The sequence below is a fragment of the Zalophus californianus genome, chromosome 9 (assembly GCF_009762305.2).
Source record: "Zalophus californianus isolate mZalCal1 chromosome 9, mZalCal1.pri.v2, whole genome shotgun sequence".
Taxonomy (NCBI): Eukaryota; Metazoa; Chordata; class Mammalia; order Carnivora; family Otariidae; genus Zalophus; species Zalophus californianus.
Window position 1 is genome coordinate 76,615,345 of NC_045603.1, and position 27,725 is coordinate 76,643,069.

General features: G+C 36.7%; 1 protein-coding gene across 1 annotated transcript in view; it reads left to right on the top strand.

Moving 5' to 3' along the window:
* IPO8 (importin 8) overlaps nt 1–27,725 on the top strand; it is a 73,777-nt gene that overhangs the window by 17,323 nt on the left and 28,729 nt on the right. The window contains exons 6-19 of the mRNA XM_027594401.2: nt 1,744–1,833; nt 3,002–3,096; nt 3,683–3,767; nt 7,075–7,209; nt 8,832–8,931; nt 11,580–11,656; nt 11,920–12,036; nt 12,458–12,547; nt 14,437–14,602; nt 15,582–15,742; nt 16,578–16,703; nt 20,828–20,894; nt 24,510–24,635; nt 25,306–25,403. Of these exons, the coding sequence (XP_027450202.1) occupies nt 1,744–1,833; nt 3,002–3,096; nt 3,683–3,767; nt 7,075–7,209; nt 8,832–8,931; nt 11,580–11,656; nt 11,920–12,036; nt 12,458–12,547; nt 14,437–14,602; nt 15,582–15,742; nt 16,578–16,703; nt 20,828–20,894; nt 24,510–24,635; nt 25,306–25,403 (1,533 nt within the window). The remainder of the gene's footprint in view (nt 1–1,743; nt 1,834–3,001; nt 3,097–3,682; nt 3,768–7,074; nt 7,210–8,831; nt 8,932–11,579; nt 11,657–11,919; nt 12,037–12,457; nt 12,548–14,436; nt 14,603–15,581; nt 15,743–16,577; nt 16,704–20,827; nt 20,895–24,509; nt 24,636–25,305; nt 25,404–27,725) is intronic.

The window sequence follows — 27,725 nt, forward strand, 5'->3', positions numbered from 1 at the left end:
AGAGGGAGAGAGAGAATCTCAAGCAGGCTCTGCACTCAGCATGGAGTCCGATGCGAGGCTTGATCTCACCACCCTCACCACCCTGAGATCAAGACCTGAGTTGAAACCAGGAGTAAGACGCTCAACTGACTGTATCACCCAGGCGCCTCATCTTTCAAACTTTTAATAGAGGATGGTCTGAGGTAATTTTTTTTTCCTTTCAGGTTAGCAGGGAGAGGGAAGGGCCTCTCCCCCTGCTCATGCTCTCTCTCTCTCTGTATCTCTGTGTTTCAAATGAATAAATAAAATCTTTAAAAAAAAAAAAGCGGGACACAATTGACTTTGTCTAAGTAGCATTTCTTAAATGTTTATTGTGTGCAGGGCACATAGATGTTCCATACATACTTCAGAATTCAGTTTGTCCAGAAGTGAACTCCTCGTCACTCACCCACTAACCCAGAATCTGTCCCTCCTCTGCTCCCCATCTCAAGCCCCAGCAGCTCCCCATTGCACTGAAACTGGGAACTTCTCAACACAGCCTACAGCCCTCATCTCTCTATCTCATCCTTTACCATTCTTCCCTGTCTACTTCATGCTCCGGCCGTACTGGAATTCCTTCAGCTCCATGAATAGCTCATACCCTCTCTCTTTCTGAGCCTCTGAGGTTCTGTCTGGAGCACTCTTGTCCTTTATGGCTGGCCAATTCATGCTCTTTCTCCAGGTCTCAGCTTGTGTGTAACTTCTAGAAAGATGTCCCTGATACCACCAGCCTGGATGAGGTGATCCCCTTATGTGTGCCTTTAACAATATTGTACTGTTTTTGTCTGTGTTGTATATCATACCATATTGTAATTCCTTGCCTGATACCACCAGCCTGGATGAGGTGATCCCCTTATGTGTGCCTTTAACAATATTGTACTGTTTTTGTCTGTGTTGTATATCATACCATATTGTAATTCCTTGTCCATATATGTGTTTTCCCCATAGTGTGTAAGCTTTGTGAGGACAGAGACTGTGCCTCTTACTTGTCATTATGTCCTTAGCATGTAGCAGGTTTTGAAATGAATGGACGCAGAGGCACTGTGTCTTACAGGAGTGGAACTCATGGTGTAACAGGGGAGACCCACAGTGATAACCGTAGTTGTGGTGTGATGCTGCAGTGTAGAGAAAATAACTGAAGAATATGTTTATGAGGTAAAGATTTTCATTAAAGTGGTTAAAATGAGTTCTCACTATAAAAAAAGGGTAATTATAGGAGGTGTTGACCTTATTTTAGTAATCATTTCACTGTATATACGTGTGTGTGTGTGTGTGTGTGTGTGTTTCAGATTATCACATTGCATATCTTCTGCTCACACAATGTTACATGTCAATGGTATCTCAATAAAGCTGGGGAAAAAGTGGTTACAGTGAAAAGCTTGACACACAAAGGGGTAAATGGTAAAAATCACTTCTCTAGAATCTCATGCTGAATAAATGACACTTTACTGTATTAAAGTTTTTTTTATTTAAACAAGTAGCCCAGAGAAAACAGTTCATGGCATGCATATTTCACATATCCCTGGATTTTCAAAATTTTAATTTATTTGCGTATGTTTATAGATCTATTTTAAGTTAAATTTTAGGTTAAGCCATATGAGATTACTATTTTCATGGTCAAATGTTAGCCATTTCATATATTTGAACCTTTGAATATAGATGAAATTGCTGGCTTTTTTGGAGGGGAGGTATTATTGTTTGATGATGATGTTCTTCTGTTTTCAGTATGCATTGCCTCTTCAACTAGTGAATAACCAAACCATGACTGCGTGGATGGAGATCTTTCGAACTATTATTGACAGGACGGTTCCTCCTGTAAGAAAGGGCTTCTTGTTGAGAAAAATTGGGAAAACTCGTGTTTGGGATATTTATGGTAGACTGATTGATTATCCTGGCTTGCTGTTTGGAAAAAAATTACTGTTGTAATAAAAATAGTAATATCTACTCATTTTTATAAAGTTTAGATAAGCAAAATTAATAAAATAACTATAATCTCACTAAAGATGATAAAAACCATTTTTAAAACTTGGTATTTATTCTTTTGGCCTTTTTTTCCCCCTGGGTCTATATATGGCCACATTTTATTTATAAAAATTTATATATTAAATATAAAAATATTTAGGTCCTGTTTTGAAATTTTCACTCAAAATCTCATAAATATTTTTTATGATTATGAATGTTTTTAAACTGTCGTTTTTATGGAGTGTTTCATTTGCTGGACATTTAGGTGGCTTTAGGGTATTAGTGTAACTATAAGGATGTAGTTAAATATTTATGCACATACATGATTATTTTCTTTGGATAAACTTCTAGAAGTGTTTAGGGCTTTGACAAGTCTTGTAAAGTGCTCTCTAGAAACATTGCCCTGGCTTATACTTTAATAAATAGGGACTTGTTCTTAAGTTTGCCAGTTTGGTAGGTGAAAGATGGTGTCTCATTTTTATCTGTAATAACAATGATGCTGTATGTCACTTACCAGATTAACTCAATAATTAGTCAAAATAACTAAATTAAAGTACATATTTTTAAATTTAAGCTTGTCTTCAAATGTGCGGTATTCTTTCTTTTATCCGTACATTGGGACAAATTATACTGAGGTTTACTTTATATACAAAATGCACAGAACTTAGAGAACAGATCAGTGAATTTTGACAAACGTACACCCATGTTACTATTATTCAGATCAAGATATAAAACCTTTCTGTTATCCCAGAGTTTCCTCAAGGGACATGGTGTTTTGTATTTAGTTTTCCATTATTTGGGCCTTTTGAAGTTAGGAGATAAATGTGAACAACAGCATTAGTTAGTTGAAATTTGCTTTGCTTATTTAATTCCTACGTAGCAATCTGTAAGTAAGAATTTGCTTTTGCAATCTAAACTCACATTTAGTATTATTTAATCTATAACAAGATTTATTCTGCCTTTGTCGTTTGCATAAACCTTTTTATTCAGAAATTTAATCTGGGTGTTTCTGTCCTCTTAGGAGACTCTGCAGATTGATGAGGATGATAGACCAGAACTAGTCTGGTGGAAGTGTAAGAAATGGGCACTGCATATTGTAGCTCGTCTCTTCGAACGGTAATTCTGTTTATTAGATTTACGATCTTATGATCAATACCTCAGCATTGGATGTCATAAAACTGGATAGGTCCCTTGATGCTCCACAGTAGATCATTATTTGTCTTTAAAAGCCATAGTGGGCCAAAAAAAAAAAAAAGTCACCTTCTGTTTTAAGGTAGGCTTAACTGTACGTTGGCTTTGAGATCATAATGATGTGGACAGTCTTCTCTGGATTTCTGTTCTTCTGTGAGGAAAGAATGGAGACATGACATTGTTTAGCTCATTGGAAATATGTAGGAATTGTACAGGAAGGCTGTACAATTGCATGGCTACTCAGCTCCAGAGGAAAGTTAGTCAATTTGAATTACAGAAACATTTATTAAAAAAAGTCATAAGTAGGTGGAAGCCTCTGTCTGAAATTTTAAGTATGGCCCAGAATCTAAGTACAAGCTCGTCATGATTTCATCTTGGGGCTTGTGGAAAAGGGGAAAGTGTTAGTTTTCTGCCCAAATAGATCTTTCAGCAAGGGACTGTATTTAAACTAGTGAGCATGCTTTGTTTTAAAAATTTGTAGTATTTAAACATTTTCTCTTTGTATTTTAAGATATGGAAGCCCAGGAAATGTCACAAAAGAATACTTTGAATTTTCTGAATTCTTTTTGAAAACCTATGCAGTGGGAATTCAGCAGGTAATAAACGTATGCTTTTTAAATGGAAATGCTTATTATTGAAAGTAGTTAAGTCGGGGCACCTCGGTGTTGCAGTTAAGCGTCTGCCTTCGGCTCAGGTCATGATCCTGGAGTCCCCGGATTGAGCCCCATATTGAGCCCTGTATCGGGCTCCCTGCTCAGTAGGGAGACTGCTTCTCTTTCTCTCTCTGCCCCTCTCCCCCCACTTGTGTGCTCTCTTGCACTCTCTCTCTCTCAAATAAATAAATAAAATCTTAAAAAAAAAAAGAAAGTTAAGTCCTTTCTATCCATTTAAAAGTAGATTATGGACATATTAATACATTATATATTAATAGGGGATGAAATGGCAGCTCTGGGAATCTAATACAGTGCAATCAGTTTTAGAACCAAATGTCCTAGGGTAGCTTCCACAAGAAGTGTCCTTCCAAACTCCTAGATGCTAGACTCAAACCTTTTAAGCTTGTTGATACTGATGTCACAGTGACCAGTACTTAGATTGGGTTCGTCTGTTAACTCTCTGACCTCTTATGGGTTTCTTATTCTCTATTCCTGTGATCCCCACCTCTTTGTTCTAAGCTTTTATATCAGAAGATTTTTGTAATGAATTGATCTGTGTCAAGAGGGTTGGAGCTCAGAAGTTAAGACCTTCAGCTGAGAACTTACACATTTTTAGGGAAGTTTGGGAACCATTCTGTACAGTGAAAATTAGTTCTTGGGAAATAATCCAAGTTGGTATTAATATTTAAAACCTACAAAGGACATTTGGGTGTGAAGATTGGTTGACCTGTATTGCCATTTAAGTCACATTTTTCTTTATATTTCAACAAATGAAGTTTAATAACTATTCCAGCACTGGCTGTATCAAGACCACAGTGAGGAAGCAAAGATTAATCAAACATCAGATGGTTGGGCGTCTGCCTTCGGCTCAGGTCATGGTCCCAGAGTGCTGGGATCGAGTCCCGCATCGGGCTCCCTGCTCCTTGGGGGCCTGCTTCTCCCTCTGCCTCTCTCTCTCTCTCTCTGTCTCTCATGAATAAATAAATAAAATCTTAAAAAAAAATAAAAGCCATTAATGATATAGAGGGTGTTTCTAGATTTTTATAAATCTGTGCATATTAGTCTTCTTTATTGTCAGTGATATCAAGTTAAATACTTCAGTGCTGTCATCATAGATGGAATACTTCCTTTTATGGATGATCATTTCTAAAAAAGTACCTTGCAACAATTCAGGAAACTATGGCTGTAATTTTCTCACAAATTATTTTGTTGGCCCATAAGGCAGTCTGTAGGGAAAAATGGAATAATGATCTGTTAATGAACTAATGAAAATTAGTGAATAAAATGATCTGTTCAGGCATTCTCTATGGAAACTAGGATAATCAGGAAGTGGGTCAGCTCTGTCTTCTGCTGTTTCCACTGCTGTTACACTCAGTAAGCATCCTAAAGTTGATGCCCTCTTGAAGTGTGCTCAGCCCAGTTTTTCCAGGGCCACCTAAACATATGTATGTTGTACATACGTACACTTTCAGATTTCATGGCCTTTCATCCATGTCCTAAACTATTTGTACCTTGGTCACTTAAGGTATATATTCCTAGTATTTAAAAATTGTTTTCTTATGAAAAACTGTTCTCCCCTTCACTGTTGTTTCCTCTCCCACCACCTCCACCTTGTAGAAGCCATAGCTGTCTTAGGAAGAAGCATGTGCCATAGCATCCACCTGTAGCTTGCATCGCAGAAAGGGCATCTAAGTGATGGTGGGACTTCTGACAACTTTGACGAACCTGAATTTTACATAACTTGAACTGAATTCATTCTGAGTTTATAAATTCTGTACATGTTTTGAAAGAACTCTTTATTTATTCAGCAGTTCAGTTTTACGCTTGCTATAATGACATGCTCTGGGACCAGGAATTGGAAGATTTGGACTTTGTTGTAGTGCTACCTCTGATGGAGGATCCTTGGGACAGTCACAGCTGCTTTGGGCATGGTTCCTTCCTCATAAATATTTTTTTTTTAAATAAGGCTTAAAAAATAACTTTTCAGTTTTGTGTTATGTTTACAAAGACTATCTGTGGTCTGAGATTACAAAATAAAATTCTTTGATATTTTCTATTTTCTTTATTTTTAAAGATTTTATTTATTTGAGAGAGAGGGAGAGCACATGAAGGGGGGAGGTTAAGAGGGAGAAGCAGACTCCTCACTGCGCAGGGAGCCCAATGTGGGACTCGATCCTGGGACTCCAGGATCATGACCTGAGCCAAAGGCAGACGCTTAACTGATTGAGCCACCCAGGCGCAGCCGCCCCTCCCTTTTTTTAAGATCTTATTTATTTGAGAGAGAGAGAGAGAGAGAGAGAGAGAGTGAGAGCACATAGCAGGAGGAAGGGCAGAGGGAGAAGCAGGCTCCCCACTAAGCAGGGAGCCTGATGTGGGACCCTGGGATCATGACCCGAGCCGAAGGCAGACGCTTAACTGACTGAGCCACCCAGGCGCTCCTTTAATATTTTCTTCTAGACATCCTGTGCTTTCATTTTTTTGTTGACCTTGCTGAAATAGCTCCCCATCTGGAATTAATTTTGGTATGGAGTTGAGTTAGGCAGCCTACTTCTTATTTTCATAGAGCTGATTTGTTGTTCTGATACTATTTTTTGGATAACTTACCACTCCTCTTCCAATTTGAAATGCAACTTTATCAAATATTACAATCTGTTTATGGTGTCTATTGCTTTGTGGTTGTTTTCAGTTTTCACTTAGTGAAGTCTGTTATTATTTCTTTTAATAGGAGTCTTAACTTATTTGAAGAGCTCAGTTACATGGAATAGAGTATAGACTTACTCTGAGTAGTTCCCTAGGTTAGAAGTGGGACAAATGGCTGGAAACTACAGTGAGACACCCTTGAATTCAATATAACATGAACCTAACTAATAATTAAAACTGTCCTTGAGTTTTCTGTTTTTTTTTTTTTTTTTAGATTTTATTTATTTATTTGACAGAGATAGCACAAGTAGGCAGAGAGGCAGGCAGAGGGAGAGGGAGAAGCAGGCTCCCCTCCGAGCAGGGAGCCTGATGCGGAACTCGATCCAGGACCCTGGGATCATGACTTGAGCTGAAGGCAGCCGCTTAACCAACTGAGCCACCCAGGCGCACCTTGAGTATTGAGTATTCTCACAAAATGTTGATTTCCCCCAGAATCTGTGGTTTTTTTTTTTTTAATCTCTATGGATTGTGGGTTTTATGTCATATCTAAAATGCCCCTCCCCTTAACCTTAAAATTATTTATGTTCTCCTGAACTTTTTTTTCCTGTAGGTACTACTAAAAATTTTAGACCAATATAGACAGAAAGAGTATGTAGCCCCCCGTGTTCTTCAGCAAGCATTCAACTATCTTAATCAAGGGATTGTTCATTCTGTCACCTGGAAGCAGATGAAGCCACACATACAGGTTAGTGTCAGGGAATAGCTCTCCGAGATTTTTCTCTGGTTAAGCTAGGTTCTCCAGACAAAGTAGGTTACTCATCCTATATTATATATTTAATATATTTTTGTTTCCATGAATAATTTCAAATGCATGCAGTCTTATATCTGATATGACAGGCTTGGAAATTTAAATATTTGAGAAGAGTGAGGCCTTCAAGTTTAATGAGTTGTAAGACCTGGAGTCACTTGGTCTTACTTGGAGTCCCATTTAGCCTCAGTTTCTCTTCTGTTCAGTCAGGTAATATATTTCTGTCCTTATCTAAAGGTTGCTAGGCTCAAATTGGTATTTTATGTGATAGCATTTTGAAAAGAGTCACCAAGACTCTACTAAGGTAGTATTATTTTGCAGGAAATGAAACAAGGTCACTTTCTTTTGTAGGTATGAACTAACAAGGTTTTTATCTCTCTTGGGGATTAAATATGAAGTTTTCTGTTATATCACTTGTTTACCTAAAGATAGAATTCAGCATCATCGTTTAAAGAACAAATGAGAATGAAAAATTATTGGCCATTAATAAATAAATTCTTATTTGCATGTAGATAATTTTGGATAATTCAAAGATGCTAGGAACTGAATTTTTTTCCCTCTCAAACTAAGAATTCTTAAATTCTGTAATCTCTATGATAATATCTAAAAAGGAAAATAAATTCTTTTACTTTGCCTTTGGTGTTCAGGATAGAATTTGTTTAGTGTTACCTTATTACTGGTCTTATAAATGTAATATTTTTTGTATTGTTTTCTGTGGACATCTTAATAGTATTTGTCTAAACCCCTTGATCAAATAGTGATAGTTTCTTTGCAATTCATAAAGATACCGATTTCATTTTATATACTGTGTTACAAATTAAGAGTGGATTTTTTTTCTTTACTTGATGCCTTTGGCCTTATTTTTTTACATTTCTGTAAGGTAGGAATAAGAAAAGTCCAGTCCCTTAGTTGAATTTTTTTCTCCTAGAATTTAATTTGGAATAAGTGAGAAGAGATGATCCTATTTTTACATATGTAGTTCTTAAAGCACAAACGGGCTTAGTAGAGCTTTAGCAGCAGAGTACATAGAGGCTATTAGATATTTCTTTTTTTCCCCACCTGAAATCTACATTTCTAGAGTAGGAAATTTTTTTGAAAATGGAAGAGGAAAAGAAATTTTAATATTGCTGGTACATTGACATTTAGGGCCAAAATGGAAATATAAAAATGTTCACAATAAGAAACACAATAGTAATATAACCTTGGCTTGATATTTATTTTTCTTTCTTAAAGAATTAAGGTGTGTTTAATATTGATTTGTTAGTAAAACTTTATTAATCACCACTGTTGCTTCAAAGAATAGCATTTCCATTCATCTCTTTCCCTATACTTTTCATCAGTTATTGTTTAAAAGCAATCTTAAGTTTAACTCTTTCTCCCCTGCTCCCGTAGGCTCTTGCTTTCCTGTTTTCCCCTGAGCCAGTGCAAGCTTACCACAAAGATTAATGTAACAGTCTGGAAAACTAACATGATAAAGGCTGTCAGTAAATACGTTATTAATAGTCCCCAAATTTGAATAGCGCATAGCCATTTGTTATTTTGTTTTGTTTTTTTCTCAGAATATCTCTGAAGATGTGATTTTTTCTGTGATGTGTTATAAAGATGAGGATGAAGAGCTGTGGCAAGAAGATCCATATGAGTACATAAGAATGAAATTTGGTAATCAAGATGATTTTATTCCTCATCAGTTCCTGGATATGTAGAGTAATATAGCTAAATTTATATTTTTAAGCCGATTTTATTACTTTGTTAAGTTCCCAAAGTTCTGTGTTGCCTGATAAACTCTGAAACTCAGGAGAGTTTGATGTTCTATTGAGCCAATGGACTCGAGGCCTTAGCATGTAGATGTTGGAAAGCCATCTTGGTCATCCCTCTTAGGGGTGCTGAAGCAGTCATGGAACTGTCTACAACTTTTTCTGTGTGATACTGATCTGGAGGGACCATCCCTTTCTGTACCTTTTGGGATACCCATTTGTAGATTGGGTTGTTCGTCGTCTGGGAGATTATTTGGATTTCTCCATATTTTGGGAACACCCCAATTTAGTATGCCTCTTAATCTTAGTGGCTAAGTATTCCACAAGAGAGTGAGAATATCCCTGTGTGGCCCTGTTCTCTGGAGGAAACTTTTTACTTGGATCTTTCTGGAAGTTCCTGAACTGTGTAGGTTGCTTGAGTTCATTCCCTTTTATCCTTGGTTTAAACTAATTGCTTCTTAGAACACTCAGGCACTTCGCATAGCAGAATGTTACTTGTGTACCTCTTTCTCCTGCAACTTAGTGCTTTTTGAGGGCAGGGACTTTATCTTGTTTACTTGCTTTATTTTGCATTCTCCATCCCTGCTCTACCTCTCCATTCCTCTACTAGTGCTTGGCTCTAGTCTGCCTTCCATAAACGTTAGAATAAATAATCGATAAAACTAACACTGCCCCAGGCACGTTGAAGATAGTGAGAACGCAGTGCTTTTCCCTTGTTGGGCCAGGTGTCTCTGGCTACTTGAGTTAAGCCTGCTGGTAGAGATGCTAGATGATTGGGTTATGTTGCTTTTACAGTGCTTTGTATTTGGTATCATTTGATTCAGTAACCGAGGGAGTGCCTCTTCTCTTAGAGACAAAGTACCCGAGAAGCAAATGACGAGAAACGATATTTACACATCTGACTTATCCCTCCGTTCTACTGTTTCCTTTTGAAAATCATTTTACATATGTATGATTTATTATTTCCCCTTCCTAATGCCTTTGTTTTCCTGGGAGTGGAATGATTAGCCAGTCTTTCTTCTATTTTCAAGGTATTCTTTTAGTGTTTAGTTTGTCTATAATACCTGTGTGTTTTTGTAACGACCAGAGTATTTGTTTAGTGTTCAGAAAGCTACCATTATTTCACTTACTCTTTATGTCAAATAGGATAGTATCTCAGTTTTTAGAAATATAATAATAAAGAGCTGTGAGTGTTGATTGACAGAATTTACATTTTATTGATTAAAAGAGAATATGGATAATTCAAGACTGAAGTGCTTTTTTTGAAAAAAATCATTTTCTTTTGTGGACTAGGATATAGTGCCTACTATTTGATATGTATATTTTACTTTTGGATAACTATAGGGAAGAACAGTTACACAATTATGTAGTTTTCTTTTTATATTTTTGTCATTTACAATTATTTGTATGAATGAAGTATTCTTAATCTAAATGCATTGACATTAATAATGTTTTTAGATTTGGTAGAAACTATGAGAGCGCAGGCTCTTGATATTAAGACAGTGTGGGTGCAATTCTGTCTTGGTCCCTTACTCATTGTGTGACTGTGGGCAAGTTACTTAGTCTCTGAGATGCACTGTTTTCAGCTATAAAATCAGCAGTATTAATAGTGTTGGGAGGACTAAGTCGGTTAATACATGTATACTAACTTCTTTAACTGCTTAGAGTAGAATATTAGATGCTTGTAGAATCTTAGCATAGTGCCTGCCAAAGAGTAAGTTCCGGGCACAGTAGGTAATCTCATGAGTATAGTGTCTGGCACTCAATACGTGTTAGTTATTAGTATTATTACATTTGTATTTTATATTTTGGCAGACTTAGATTTGGTTTTATTTTTCTATTTAAATATGGACATATGAGATACTTTTCCAATATCTGCCTGTTCTGAAATTTGTGAAAATTTTCACGATGTTCAGTGGTGTGTTTTAAATAGGTGTATATTCAATAAATATCCATTGAACACCTGCTGAATCACCTGTTGACAGAGCCAAACGCTGGTCTCGTAGTCCCCCGAGGCTTTTACACTTGTGGTTTCCTTTGTTTGGAGAGCTTTCTTTAGATTTCCGTGTAGAGTTTTCTCCCTCCTTCATTCAATTTCTGCTTAAGTGTTACCCCAACAGAGAATTAAAGAGGCTTTCCCTGACACCATATTTAAACTAGCACTCCATATGTGTATATGTGTGTGTATGTGTATAATCTGTTTCTTTCTCTCACCTGAGAACCCTTTTTGTTTGTTCTTTGTATCTCCAGAGCCTTGAGCAGTGCCTGGCACATAGTAAGCACTAAATAAATTTTTGTCCTCAGTGAAACAGATATGCCTAATATATATTGTTCTCTTTAATATGATTGTTTAAAAGGACAACATATAGAGTTTGATAAATAATTGTTGTGCATGGGAGCACTGATGATATACCCTTCACCTTTTTATCTGTAAACCAGTGTCGTATATGGGCAGTTTTATTTTTTTGTTTAGGAATAGTGGTCAGTTGGGTTCAAAATCTATAATAAGTAATTGTATTTTTGCTAATGTGGTTTAACCTTTTAAAATCCTAGATATTTTTGAAGATTATGCTTCTCCCACCACAGCAGCCCAGACTCTCTTGTATACTGCTGCAAAGAAAAGAAAAGAGGTATATAGTTATTCTTTTTAAGTCCAAAATTGAAACACTAGTTATACCCCTACTATTTAAAAAATTATATTACTCATTATAATCTGTCACTTGAATGTTTTCCTGTCCTAGTTAGGGAAAAGCGTTATTTTCTTAATTATAATTGCTTGGTAAAACACAATAAAATGGCTTTACTTTTGAAAATTTGTGTATCATACTTAATACTGTAGTAGTAAGGGAGTGAGAGCTCACATAGACTAAAATGGATTCTTCTGTTTCTCTAGGTGTTGCCCAAAATGATGGCATTTTGTTATCAAATCCTAACAGACCCGAACTTTAACCCAAGGAAGAAAGATGGAGCCCTGCATGTGATTGGTTCCCTGGCTGATATTTTATTGAAGGTCAGGCTACTCATAATATAATTTACTTAAGCACAGGCAAATGAGAGAATATGAAAGTTGTGAATAATTTAAAACCCGTGACTGCTTCTGCATAGTTGAGTTGACTGTAAACATCCTTTTTTCTGTCACCTGTTTCTTTAATTAAAAAGAGAATTTCACTTTTGTCAGTTTTTCAGTGTGAAACTGTTGCCATATGAGAAAAGGATACAAAATGACTAGTGTTATTTATTGCTACAAAAATCAATCAGTATCAAATTATATGTAAGGTACTGTTTCTGTCTTGTTTTAAAATATTCAATATGTAGATCAAATAATTTTATAAAATTGTACATAGAAGTATATTAAGCATAATTATTAGTTTTGATTTTTATATATGAACAAGGCATCGCTAAGTTGAAACTTCATTTCTGCTTCCTTACAGAAGAGTTTATTCAAGGACCAAATGGAGTTGTTGCTGCAGAATCATGTATTTCCGTTACTATTGTCTAACCTGGGCTATCTTCGAGCTAGAGTAAGTTTTCCATATTTCCATTATGTATCTTTTTTTTTTTCCATTATGTATCTTAAAGTGTTCATTTGAGGGGCGCCCGGCTAGCTCAGTCAGAAAAGCATGCAACTCGATGTTGGGGTCATGTGGGGATTGTGGGTTTGAGACCCACGCTGGTGTAGAGATTATTAAAAAAAATAAACTTAAAAAAATTTTAATTGGTAAGATAATTATTGAACTAAATGTTTTTGGATAAATTGACCTTTTACCACATATTGGGATAAAATGAAGTCAATTAGAATGTCCCTTATGGTCCCCCAAGCTAATAAAAAACAAACTAGTAAATAAGGGATTTACGGATTTTAATTCCAGCTGCTTTAAATGTTAACCCTAGCCCTACTTGCTGCATTTGTAACACGTGCAGGGAGAGGGATGATGTTACAGCAATAATACAATGTAAATTCGTAAACTGATTAATTTTCAGTGTCTAAAACAGCATGAAATTCTAGTTTGGCTAAAAACTTGATTAGTATAAATTGTATATTAGGTTGATATATATGCCTTAGAAAAATAGAGAAAATAATAATCCATTTAAACTTATTCATGTTCTAAGTGTATATTACTTCTGAAATCAATATCTTTTATGGAGAAATAAAAATAGAACATTAATTCAAGAGCCTAGTATTTATCTTTATAACTACATCAACACAAAGAATGTCTTGCTATGAAGAACATATGTTAACAATGTCTTACACACAAAAGCATTTTATAAACAGAAGGCAATGTTCACTGGGGAAGTATTTGGGCACATGCAGATTAGAGGTGCAGAGGGCGTACAGGTTTTTTATAGGTAGGCTGTTGTCTTTGACAGGCTCTATGAATTGTACCTCTCTTGCTAAAAGTCTTTGGCGATTCAAATTACCAGTAATTGTGTTGTATGTACATAGAGAATTAAAGTAATAATATGATTCTGTGGTCTAGTAGTTTAAAACTTGGTAACCTCTAGAAGGTTTAAAATTCTTCATACCTCAGGGGCGCCTGGGTGGCTCAGTCGTTAAGCGTCTGCCTTCAGCTCAGGTCATGATCCCAGGATCCTGGGATCGAGCCCTGCATCGGGCTCCCTACTCTGCGGGAAGCCTGCTTCTCCCTCTACCATTCCTCCTGCTTGTGTTCCCTCTCGCTATGTCTCTCTCTGGCAAATAAATAAATAAAAAAATCTTTAAAAAAAAAAATTCTTCATACCTTATATGAGCAAAAAAAAAAAAAAAGGAACCTTGCTAAATCCTGATGCTAGTTAGGGAAAATAATGTTTCATTTGTTTGCTGTGAAGGCCAGCAAAAGAAAGTCAAACATTGGTTTGTAGTAGCTCTTACATATAACTAACAAATTAGTTATGAATCATAATATTCATTAAGCTTGAACAGGATTTCTTTTTTCAGAGACACTTAATTTGGTTCCATTTTCTTTTCCTTGTGAAAAAATTCATATAGATAATTTAGAAGTTACAAAACTGCCTTTTTTTTTTTTTAATATTTTATTTATTTACTTGCCAGAGGGAGACACAGCGAGAGAGGGAACACAAGCAGAGGGAGTGGGAGAGGGAGAAGCAGACTTCCCGCTGAGCAGGGAGCCCAATGTGGGGCTCGATCCCAGGACTCTGGGATCACAACCCGAGCCGAAAGCAGATGCCTAACAACTGAGCCACCCAGGTGCCCCCAATACTGCCTTTTTAAATAAAAAAAATGGGAGATCCAGAAGTTAGCAACCAAGGCTAATATGCTACCCTCCCAAAACAAACAGTACTTGGTAGAGTTAACTATATTTTACTTAGTAAGAAGTTCCTTTATGCGTGACTTTATTATAGAATGCCATAATCCTAATAGTTCCATACTTAATTTCTTTTTCTAACATAGTCCTGTTGGGTACTTCATGCATTCAGTTCTTTGAAGTTTCATAATGAGCTCAATCTAAGAAATGCAGTTGAATTGGCAAAGAAGAGCCTGATTGAAGATAAGGAGATGCCTGTCAAAGTTGAAGCTGCCCTTGCTCTCCAGTCATTAATTTCTAACCAGACACAAGGTAAAGCCAAAAATACCTTTTAGGAGGTTTATTCTATTTTTATTTTTGACATAGTCTTCTCAAATAGTTTCTTTACTTCCTTCCCTAATAAGGATGATTCTCTGTGTCTTAAGGTGCAGGGTTTAGATTTCTGAGCCTTTGTCCCCTCAGAATTTTATAGAATTTTATTCTTCCCCTTTTCTGGTTTCCAGAAAAATTTTAGATTAGGAAATAAGTTGGTAATCATTGGGCACTGGGGTATACTGGGAATCCAGTGACCTGGTGTCTAGTTTTGATTGTGCTACTAGGTTGCTGTGTCAACTTGGGCAAGGCACACCATATGTCAAGGGTTAGATAGCCATATATTTAAATTCACGGGCTTGGACTAGGTGGCCTCAGGAGTCCTTTCAATTCTAGGATTCTATGATTCTACTAGTTGTGAAAGTAGCAAGTGGTATTTCTAGTGAGTGATAACACAGATAAATCATTTGTTTGTTTAGAAGATTATTGTTTAAAGTTCAGGTTAACCCTTGAAGGTAAATTCAGTTTTATGAAGAACATGAACCTAGTTTACTTCTATTCAACAGTGTTTCAGTGGATACTGTACAGGATATGTGGTGGGGAACGGGCACCATCAATATTGGGCATAGTTTTTATGTACATGATTTTTTTTATACTTGTATCTTGATGTCATATACATGTCCTATAAATCATGCTGATGATAGAGCATTTGTATAATTAGAATTTCTCAATGAAAGCTTTTGAAATTTTGGGTAGGACAGTTCTTTCCCATGTGTAGGTTGATGCCCCAATTACTTAAAGGGAAGTGGATATATTGGTGAAGATTATTTTGGTACAGCTTTGTGTCTTATTTACCATAGAGCAAGTATCTGCCAAGAATCTATTACTCTGTGTCACTTTACCGTGTGACCAAGTTAATTCCTTTCACCACTTGTGAATGCCTAAATTTTTACTGATTTTGTTTGTTTTATTGCATTAGCTAAGGAATATATGAAGCCACACGTAAGGCCTATCATGCAGGAGCTGTTGCACATTGTTAGAGAGACAGAAAATGATGATGTTACTAATGTTATCCAGAAGATGATATGTGAATATAGTCAAGAAGTAGCCTCAATTGCTGTTGATATGACCCAACATTTGGTAAGAATGGGCAAAGTTTTATGTTAGTTTGAAAGTAAATTCATCCTTGAATGATAAAAATAAAAAGCCTTGACTTATCTGAATAAATTAAATTCCAAAATTTGGAGTTTAGTTTTATAAGCCTTTGAAATGTTAATATAAAAATGTTTGCCCTAATAATTCTGACAGTTGTTAATTTCTGTGGTCAGTTGGACTTAAATCTAATAACATTGGGATCATTTCATCTGTAGTATTTTGGGATTTCATAATGATATGCTTTGATGTGAGCCTTCTAAATTTTCACTTTCTGAGCTTTGAATCTGGAAACTCAGTTTTGGGCAATTTCTTACTTATTTGATTACTTACTTATTTGATTAATTTCTCCCTACCATTTTTTCCCCCTGTTCTATAGTTCTGATATGAAATATTGGGTCAGGACCGAGTCTTTAATTTTCCTACCTTTTTTCTCCTGTCTTCCATGTCTGTCTTTTTTGTTTCATTTTCTGGGTGATTTCTTGACTTTGTCTTCTACCTTTTACCAAATTTTTCATTTGACTATTGGCAGATTTCACTTTTTCCCAGACTTTGAATTTATTTGTTTAATGATAACCAGAAGTTTTAGCTATCTAATTGTTGTAACTAATGTATGTTCCACTCTAGTGATTAGATAAGGAAAAAATGGCCATATTTTAAACATACAGTTTCTGTCATTGATTTACTCGGCAAAGTATATAACTTAAGTTTGAGCAAGGCTGACATCTAGATGAGTGCCCCTGCCTTTTTATTAACTTGTATCAACAGCGAGGGATAGCTGTAACAGTACTGATTGTTGAATATGTGTATGTTATGTTCATAGGCTGAGATATTTGGCAAAGTTCTTCAAAGTGATGAATATGAAGAAATTGAAGACAAAACAGTAATGGCTATGGGAATTTTACATACTATTGATACTATCTTGACAGTTGTAGAAGATCATAAAGAGGTGGGATTTCTTTATGTTTTATTATGTCATTGTAATAACATTAACTGAAATTTACATGATCAATGGTCATGACTTTAAAATTGCTATTTTGTTATGTTGCTAGATTTTAAAAATTACCTTCAAATATTAAAGGAACATACTAAAATAATTGAAGGGGGAATATTACATATTGTTGTAAGATACATAGTATATTCCTTTGTATTAAACTGAATTTAGTTTATCACATCTGCTATGTTCTAGGCTAGGTTGTTGGGGAATATCAAGTTGAATAAGACATGAGCTCTGCCTTGTGGAACCCACAGTCTAGTCTTCTCGGTAGAGAGAGAGAGCCATTCAATCACAGTGGCAGATATTAAATAATGGAACAAATTCAAATGTAAGAAACATCATGAGAATGGAAGGGAAGAAGAGCTTAAAACATCATTCCTAAACTGAATTCCAGAAGAATATTGGGATAAGAATTTGTGCAGACACTTATTAAGTGCTTTCCCCTCTATTAGCTGATAGAATTTTACTAATGTTACTATGTGATCACTAGAGCAGGTAAATGGTAGTGTCCCTCTGCAGAAGTGGAAAACAAGTTTAGGTGGTATTGAGAGACTTGCTCACAGCCACAGAGTTTTGGGTTTGCAGTCAGATTATTCTGATAATATATCCATTTATCTCCACCCGAAACCTTCTGCTCTCCTCCCCAAGCATTACATAGCCTCTCCTTAAATCAGATTTAAGTTCGTTACTTCTGTGAGCTCAAGCTGACTTGCTCGGCAATGGCGGCAGCTCCTGTTTTGAACAGTGTGACTTAGGAAGCAGGTGCCGGTTCTTTAAATAGTATTGTTAAACCCTGTGGCTGTTGATTTATCCTGTGTTTATCACATACCAATGGAAAAGTACCAGATTCTTTTTTTTTTATTTTAAAATATTTTATTTATTTATTTGACAGAGAGAGAGAGAGACAGCGAGAGAGGGAACACAAGCAGGGGGAGTGGGAGAGGGAGAAACAGGCTTCCTGTCGAGCAGGGAGCCCAATGTGGGGCTCGATCCCAGGACGCTGAGGTCATGACCTGAGCCGAAGGCAGCTGCTTAATGACTGAGCCACCCAGATGCCCTGATTACCAGATTCTTTTTTTTTTTTTAAGACTTTTTATTTATTGATTTGACACAGAGAGAGAGATCGTGAGAGAGAGAGCGAGCACAAGCATGGGGAGCGGCAGGCAGGCAGAGGGAGAGGGAGAAGCAGGCTCCCTGCCTAGCAGGGAGCCCGATGTGGGCTCGATCCCAGAACGCTGGAGTCATGACCTGAGCTGAAGGCCGCTTAATTGACTGAGCCACCCAGGCGCCCCTGATTACCAGATTCTTAAAAACAGTTTGATATTCTTTTCCTGGGCAGGCCTCCTTCACCTAAAAGGCTGAATGTGAATTTTTACTTCCATATTCGTTATTTTGTTTTATTTTTGTATCCTTGTTAAAACTGTATGGGCCATTCAGAATAGTGAGATGTTCCAAATTACATTACAGTAAGTATACTTAAGGATAATTCTTTCGCCTTATATGCAGAACTTGTATTTTAAATTTGGAGAGACCTTAGAATCCCCTAGTCCAGTTTTCCAGAATATGTGTGTGTGGAGGATGGGCAGTAGTAAAATGAGCAGCAGGATCAGTTTGAAAATAAAATAGTATTTTACCTTTTCCTTTTAATTTTTTTTACTATTGATGTTAAATTTATTTTTCATTTCAAGTAAAAGAGCATGTGAACTTACTGTGATTGTCAAAGGAGGCATGGTTTAAAATTGAGAAGCACTAATCAAATCCAGCTTCCTAACCTACAGATGAAAAAACCCCAAAACTGAAAGCCTTCAGTAAGTGGCTTTTCCAAGGTCATAGATAATTAGAGGCAAAACAAGGGCTGGAATCTTGGTCTCCTGACTGCCTGTCCTGTGATCTTGAACTTTGACTTATTAAAAGCAAACTTTGAGAAGAATCTTTCCTTAAAAGGAAAAATCACATGTGTATGAATACATGTACATACAATGTATGCAGAACAAAACTAGAAATCTAAACCAGATGCTTATGCATATGCAGTTTTTCTTTAATGGTTTTAAATATATTGACAGATTTTTAAACTGGGAGATTTTTGGATCCTTTGAACTTTAAGATGGAACTTTATTTTTTTCTATTTTTTTTTAACAGTCATTGTTAACATTTATTGTATATCCTTCCAAATAATGTTGATGCACATATGTCTCTTTCCAGGGCTGGTTTTCAGGGATATGCAGTGATAAATAAGCATATCAGTTATTTACAACTGGCAACTGTTCTTGGTGTCCATGCCTACTGGTGGCAAAATATGTTGATTATTTAAGACAGTACTTTAAAGCTGAATATTTAGAGAATATGCCCCAAACTTGAAATAGGAGACTCAGATGAAAAATGTAACCCATGATGGAGTTGAATTTTTGCTTACTTAAAAAATATTTAGTATAACGTATGTTGAAAAATCCAAATGATGTGAAAAGATAGTGAAAATTCACCTTCTTCCCCAGCTCCCCAGATCTAATTCTCTCTGGAGGTAGGTCCTCTACAAGTTTTTGTATCCTTCCAGAGATTTTTTTTCTATTGTAATAGCTAAGCAAAAAAATTAGTGTGTGTATTTTTCTTTTACGAAAATGATAGCATACAGTTTTTATCTGCCACTTTTGAATTGTCTCTTGGTGATCCTTCCATATTAGTCACTTAAGTTAAATATTTTTAGTAGTTGCATAATATTCCTTATATAATATGTCAAGTTTATTCAACTGGTCCCTCATTAATGAATATAATTTAACTGTCCCTTGTTAAATGGAATCTTGGTCGATACTGATCGCAAACATTGCTATAGTGAGTGGCCTTTTTTTTTTTTTTAAAGATTTTATTTATTTATTTGAGAGAGAGAATGAGAGATAGAGAGCATGAGAGGGAAGAGGGTCAGAGGGAGAAGCAGACTCCCCGCCGAGCGGGGAGCCTGATGCGGGACTCGATCCCGGGACTCCAGGATCATGACCTGAGCCGAAGGCAGTCGCTTAACCAACTGAGCCACCCAGGCGCCCAGTGAGTGGCCTTTTACATGTCATTTGCACAGGTAATAATATGTCTGGAGAGCAAAGTCCTTGAAGTGGAATTGCTGGGTCAAAGGATGTAGTTATGCGTAAGCTTGAGAGATATTGCTAACTTGGCCAAGTTACACTTCCCAGATCAATGGACAGCAGTGTCTCACTTCCCAGCCACGTACTTTTTGATCATTACCAGTCTGATAAGTGTAAAGTGGTAATCTGGGGCTTAGAATTTGTACTCTTACCATGTGTTTGAGTGAACATCTTGTTAAAAGCTTAAGGTCTGTTTATATTTCTTTTTCATAACCTTTGCCTTTTTTTCTGTTGATTTGATTTCATGGGAGGGAATTTGATCTTTGTGATACCATTTGAAAATAATTCCCTCCATTTTTCATTTATCTCTGACTTCCCCCTACCCCATGCAGATATTAATTTTTGAAATCAAGTGCCTCGATATATTTATTTCTGATTTCTGTGCTTTGAGCCATTTTCCATCTTCAGGATTATACACAACTTCTTTTCATTTCTTCTAGTATTCTTATGGCCCAAGTTTTCACACTGAAATCTTTCATGCATTAGGAACTTATTTTGGTATAAAATATAAGCTAAGGAAGTAACTTAATTTGTAATTTTATTACAGATTTAACTCCCACTTTTATCATTAGTTTACTTTTCAGAATTTCTTCATTTTATATATATATATATATATTTAAAGATTTTATTTTTCTATTTATTTGACAGAGAGAGAGCGAGAGCAGGAACACAAGCAGGGAGAGTGGGAGAGGGAGAAGCACACTCTTTTGAGCAGGGATCCCGATGTGGTACTTGATCCCAGGACTCTGGGATCGTGACCTGGGCCGAAGGCAGACACTTAATGACTGAGCCACCTGGGTGCCCTCTTGGTTATATTTTTCACTTCAAATTTAGAGTCAACTTCTCCTCTCAAAAAAGTCCTGTTGGTATTTTTATTGGGCTAATATTTATAGATTAAGGGTTATCATGATGAATTTTAAACTAAATGTTTAAATTTGTCTTTAGGTTACTCAGCAGTTAGAGAATATCTGTCTACGGATCATTGATCTTGTTTTACAGAAACATGTAATTGGTAAGTTCAAAGGTAGAGTAAAAAGGTAAACTGATATTTTTTTAATTTGGTGAATTTAAAGTGCATTTTTAGCCCTTCAAATTCAACAATATGGGCAATTTTGAGGAAGAGAAGCTTGCATTTTCTTCTGTTTTGGGATATACTTTCTAGTATTATATATTTATATTTTCATTTAGAGAAAAATTTAATATATCCAATGAAGAATTTTTAGTCTTGGAATTTTTAAAGGACAGAGAACTTTAAATTTTATATTTTTAGAAAGGAAGAACTGGGATGAGGTTCAGGTGAAGTAACTTTAATCTGGAATTGAAAAATGTGAAATGTTAGACCTATGTCCTCTCAGAAGTATGAAATAATTGTTGTTCTGTTATATTATAATGCCTGACTTCTGAATAGAATGAGTAACTAATAGAATCAGGATGTTGCAAACTGATGGCAATTTGTAGAGGAGACTGTTTTCCCATAGTATCCAAGCATTTTAAAGGTGGCAGCCCCAAGTCATGTGGGCAAGAGGGAGATGCAGCCTTTATAGTGTGCAGACAGAAAGGTGGAAGAAAAGCATGTGACTGCTTAAGAGTGGTTGTCTCCAAACTTTTTATCATTCATACCATTAGTAAAAAATTGAGCATGTACTTCTAATATAGGTAAATAATATTTGAATGCATATTATAGGCAATATACATGCTACTAAATTACATTTACATCCATAAAAATAGAAATGTAGAAGGATGGGATTAAATGTCTATATATATAAAGTGTTGTAATACATTATTTTCCATTCTCAGTGGATTATCTTGTACACTGCCTAGGTACATCCTCCTTCCTTTTGAAATCATTGCTATAAAGCAGTAGTTCTCAAACATTGGTGTGCATAAGAATCACCTGGAGCCAGTTAAAATGATATTTCTGGACCATAACCCTAGAGATTCTGATAAGCAAAAAAAGAATATATTCACTGATGCCCTTACTCATGGAAGAGATTGTAACTGAAGATTCTCCATTTAAATTTAAAGTAAAGTAATCTTGAGGAGTGAAACCATGAAGTAAGGCGAAGAGAAATAATTTATACCAACCTTCTAATCTACCTCCCCCAGCTGTTTGATTTGAGCAATTGCAACATCAGGATGTTAAGGAAACAGCCCTATTTTTGGCTGCAGTGGGTAGAGGAGAAAGCCATGGCTCCAGTTGCCTGTCTGATAGCCCATCCCTAGCCCTAAGGTGATGGATGGTCTTTCTTACGTTTTTAGCTGTAATGTTAATGGCCCATTTTGAACCAATATTTGGCTATACAGGATCTTAGATAAGAAAAAATATATATATTCTGCATATATATATATATATATATATATATATATATATATAGGCTGACTCTCTTATTCCAGGACCTCCACCCCAGCAGCCTGACTTCATTTGTGTCCATGGTCTAGTCTCTTTTCATTGTCCCCCTTTAATTTTTTCCCTGGACTGTTTTCATTGCTAATTTACTCCTAAAATTTCAGTTATTATTAGAAGCCAGGATTAGCTATTAACTGCTTCAACTGCTTTATCTTATGCAGGAAGTCAAAGTAAGTACAACCATCCTACCCTAACAGTCAGTCTTCTTGGTTGAGAATGCTTTAAATAACTTTTGCTGCATTCAGGCGTAAATGGAATTTAGCGGAAGGATGTTTGGTAGCTCACTGAATCTGTGGGGAGGCTGGAGTTGGCTGGAGCCCCAGGATTGTGCCCTAGAAGTGGTCTGCCGAAGAGGCCAGTGCTGCCTTTATCAACACGGGGTCCTGCACTGCTGCCCACCACAGTCCAGACTCTAGTACAGCCGCAAAAAATAATCTGCAACAGCTTCACACCTTCTAGTTTCTCTGTCAAGTTTCAAAGGCCTGATCTTCAGCATTGGAGTGGCTGGGTCGTGCATACATGCTGAAGCTGTCAAGGGTGTGCAAGGAAATCTCGGGCCCCTTTTCTGTCTTCAGGCTTCATGTTAGGAAGAGGCATTTGCTCTCCTTTCCTCATATCCAAGGTGTGGGGTGATGATAAACAGAACTTTCAGATATTTCATATTCAGATAGTGCTGCTTTTCAAGTGATTGTCTTATGTAACAAATTATTTCCCAACATCTGTGATTTCCATCTTATTTTGCTCTTGGTAAGGCAAACATCTATTAGCTTTTGAATATAGTGTTTTAAATAATGTTACAGAAAAAAACTCCAAGCGTGTCCAGGGTGAATATGAGTTCCTTTTATTTTTTATTTTTTATTTTATTTTTTTTAAAGATTTTATTTATTTATTTGAGAGAATGAGCTAGAGAGAGCATGAGAGAGAGGAGGGTCAGAGGGAGAAGCAGACTCTCCACTGAGCAGGGAACCTGATGTGGGACTCGATCGTGGGACTCCAGGATCATGACCTGAGCCGAAGGCAGTTGCTTAACCAACTGAGCCACCCAGGCGCCCTGAGTTCCTTTTATTTTTTAAAGATTTTTTTAATTTTTTGAGAGAGAGCATGCAGGAGTGGAGGTGGGGAGACAGAGGGAGAGGGTGAGAGAGACTCTTAAGCAGGCACCACGCTCAGTGCAGAGCCTGATGTGGGGCTTAAACTTACGACCCTGAGATAATGACCTGAGCTGAAATCAAGAGTCAGACGCCTAACCCACTGAGCCACCCAGGTGTACCTAGTTCCTTTTAAATAAGAGGAAAAAAAAAACTTTTGAAGTTAACAGACTTTTGCTTAGTGACATGGTAGGAATTATTTGAAAATTTTGTATTGAGAATTGTGTTTTCTCATTGTGTGTTTATACATGATTTCCTTCTGACAGAGGGTAATAATAAAAAATATATATGCAAATACAAGAGCATTCCCTTTGGACTCTTTATGGTAGGTATAATTGGCTTGTGGTAAATACAAATTTTACAAGGTTTGTAAATTGACAAAATATGGTCCAGAATATAGTTTGTAAACATATGTGAGGCAGGAAGATATTTTAGCCTAGCTTAATTAAGCTTCCCAAAGAATATTAATTATTTGTAGGTTAAAAATCCTGTACATGAGAGATGTACCACAACCTATTCCTTCTTGTATCCATTTTTTTTTTAAGATTTTATTTATTTATTTGACATAGAGAGAGACAGCGAGAGAAGGAACACAAGCAGGGGGAGGGGGAGAGGGAGAAGCAGGCTTCCCGCCCAGCAGGGAGCTGGATGTGGGGCTCGATCCCAGGACCCTGGGATCATGACCCGAGCCGAAGGCAGTGAAGGCAGTCGCTTAACGACTGAGCCACCCAGGTGCCCTTCTTGTATCCATTTCTAACATAGCTTTAGAAATATAAACTATATTTTATTTGTTACACAGTATCAAAAATATACATATTTCCAGTATTATGGGTAAGTTCAGTAAAAACGAATCTTTGCGCTGTCTTATTGGGTAAGGGGCAGATCTTGGTAAGAAATGTAAGGTGGCAAATGTAGTAGCTGAAGATGGGAATGCCGAGAAAGAGGTGCTCAAAGTATATTGGGTGTAAGAGGAGTGTATGCGAGTGGGTAGCCTAAATCTTCCTCACTGTGGTCTTTGTGTTTAATTTTTCCTGTTTTCTAGCATTCTAACTAGAGATTTTCTTCCTTCTAGAATTCTATGAAGAAATTCTTTCCCTGGCATATAGTTTAACCTGCCATGGTATTTCCCCTCAAATGTGGCAGCTGCTAGGTATATTATATGAGGTTTTTCAGCAGGATTGTTTTGAATACTTTACAGGTATGGCTTTGACTATCTAACATTTTTGCTTTTCTGTGTCTAGACATTATTTCCTTTGACACTTGACTTAAAGACACATACAATTCTAGTACTAATCAGAAGATAATTGTTCTTTCCCCGTGGAGGAAAGGGTGGTGCCATCGGAGCAGTGTTTTGCAGCTCTGGGAATATAGGCAGTAGAAGGGAGACTGTTTCCTGTTGTACCTTAAATTAGTTTGCAGTCAGAACATATACCCATACATTAATTCAATTACTATTTTCTGAATACTGTCTATATTCCAAGCACTGCTCTAAGCACAGCAGTACAGCAGTGAGCCAAATAGCTCTTGCTGTTTTGATGCTTCCATTCTAGTTGGGGAGAGGGCAGGGAAGGTGGGGGACACACAGACAAGCCAGAAAATACAGTTTGTCAAATGGTGATGACTCCTATGGAGAAAAAGACAAAAATTCAGAACAATCACTATAATAAATGATGAGCATTTTAATCTTTCTGATCCACATCTTCCTCGTCTATAAATAGAGCAGATCTATCACTTTTGTTACTAGCATTTTGTGGTTGTGGGGGAAGATAGTAATGTGTGGGTGCTACAGAAATATGGTTCCGGTGGGAATAATTTATTTCTACTCTTGTTACTCAAATCTCATTGGGCTTTTGAATTTTTTTTTACAGATATGATGCCTCTCTTGCATAATTATGTGACAATAGATACAGATACTTTATTATCTAATCCAAAGCATTTAGAAATACTTTTTACAATGTGTAGAAAGGTAAGTGTGCCCTAATCAGTTGTTATAGTGGTTCTTACTAATGTTTGAGTGTTTTACTTCAGAACGCTCTTTCAGTTTGTTTCTTATACTTTAGTTTTGTGTTGCCTTCAACATAAATTTGCTATTTTTTATTTTCTAATAGACCCTGGAATGTAATTTGAAAATTTTATATTGCGTGTTGTGCTTAAGAATGTTTGCCACTTTTATTTATTTATTTAATTTTAAAATTTATTTTTTATTTTTTTAAAAGATTTTATTTATTTGACAGAGACACAGGGAGAGAAGGAGCACAAGCAGGGGGAGTGGGAGAGGGAGAATCAGGCGGGGCTCGATCCCAGGACTCTGGGATCATGATCTGAGCCTAAGGCAGGAACTTAACGACTGAGTCACTGAGCCTCCCAGGCACCCCTTATTTATTTTTTTAAAGATTTATTTATTTTATTTTAGAAAGAGAGAGAGAGAGAGAGAGAGAGAGTGTGTGTGTGTGTGTGTGTGTGTGTGTGCGAGTTGGGGGAGGGACAGAGGGGGAGAGAGGATCCCAAGCAGACTGTGTGCCAAGCACAGAGCCTGATGTGGGGCTCGATCCCATGACCCCGAGATCATGACCTGAGCTGAAACCAAGAGTCAGATGCTCAACCAACTGAGCCGCCCAGGCACTCCTGATGTTTGCCACTCTTGTAGCTGTGTACTTTATAATGTTTAGGATAAATAATTTTTTGTTTTCTCTTTCAAAAATGCAAACTTACTACTTGATTAGAGAAAAGTGTTATTAAAAATCCCAACAACAGAAAAGCAAAGTGCTAAGAAAATAACCACACAGTTTGTCAATCACTGATTTTCTTTAATTGAACGTGTATATTGGAAGCCACTAGATATATATAGATTTTGAATATAAATAACAGACAAAAAAATTGGAATAGTTGGAAAAATGGCATCATTTAGCTCAGTACAGGATGATTTATTAGCCATATATTGGCTACTCTTATATTTACATACAAACAGGATTGTCTACTATGTTGTCTTTGTCACAGATTAGATTTTGCCTTCCGTCGGTTGTATCTTGCAATCATTGATGAGTATAAATAATGTTTTCCTTCTCCTTTAGGTGAATATTTATATATACATAAATATAAAACTGCATTGCGTAGGGCTGCCAGATACTTAAGTTTGGCCTTGGGAGTAAAATATCTAGTGTACAACCTATCTTCCTCACTAGAGGAGATGTGTACCAAGATGTTAAGAGCTCTGAACTGATAATCAGCACATCTGATTGAGGTCTCAGTTCAGTCATAAAGAGCCTGGGAGATTTTGGGAGGTCACTAAGTTTCATCACATATAAACTGAAGGGGTAGAATCATGATTTTTGAAGACCCGGTTAGCCCTGTAATAACCTAGCTTATTAAATCGTAATCACTTGGCAGTCTTCAGTATCCTCTCCTAAGTTGTGGAGACCGTTGCTAGTGAGGCAAAAGGGAAGAGAAAGCAGCAAGCAAAAAACATAGCAGTCCTACACCCATTAGTACAGCTGCTCCGTGTTCTAGCAGCTGGGGAAAAAGTGATATTCACAGTGATGTCTTAGACTTAACAAGTGGCTAAAATATATGTCGTATTCTTGGTTTTTAATAATAGCTAATACTTACTGAACTCTTACTGCATATGAGGCATTTCCTAAGTACTTTATACATATTCACTTATTTTATCTTTACAACATTATGAAGAAAGGATCACCTTTTGGTCAAAGAGGAGACTGAGGCACAATTTTTTGCATTATGCCTGAGTCAAATTGTCTGTCACAGAGCTAGTCTATGTTAGAGCCATATTTGAAGCCAGGTAGTCTGGCTCCAGAGCCCATTTTTAAAATTACCGAAATATATATTTTTTCTTCTCCTTCTGGAGGTGGGGACAAAAACCAACCAACCAACCAAAAACCCAAGTAAATGCAATTTGGGGCAAAGGGAGTGTTTTTTTCTTTATTCTACAACCCTGCCACGTAAGTATTTTATCGTCCTTTTACAGATGGGGACAGTAAGACATGGAGGTTAATTAGCTTTTTTTTTTTAAGATTTTTATTTATTTGAGAAAGAGAGAATGAGAGAGAAAACATGAAAGGGGGGAGGGTCAGAAGGAGAAGCAGGCTTCCCGCTGAGCAGGGAGCCCGATGTGGGACTCGATCCTGGGACTCCAGGATCATGACCTGAGCCGAAGGCAGTGGCTTAACCAACTGAGCCACCCAGGCGCCCCTTAATTAGCTTTTTTAAAAGCACAGATAATAAGTGGCAGAGCTGGAATTTGAACCAAGGGATTCTGGTTCCAGAGCCCATT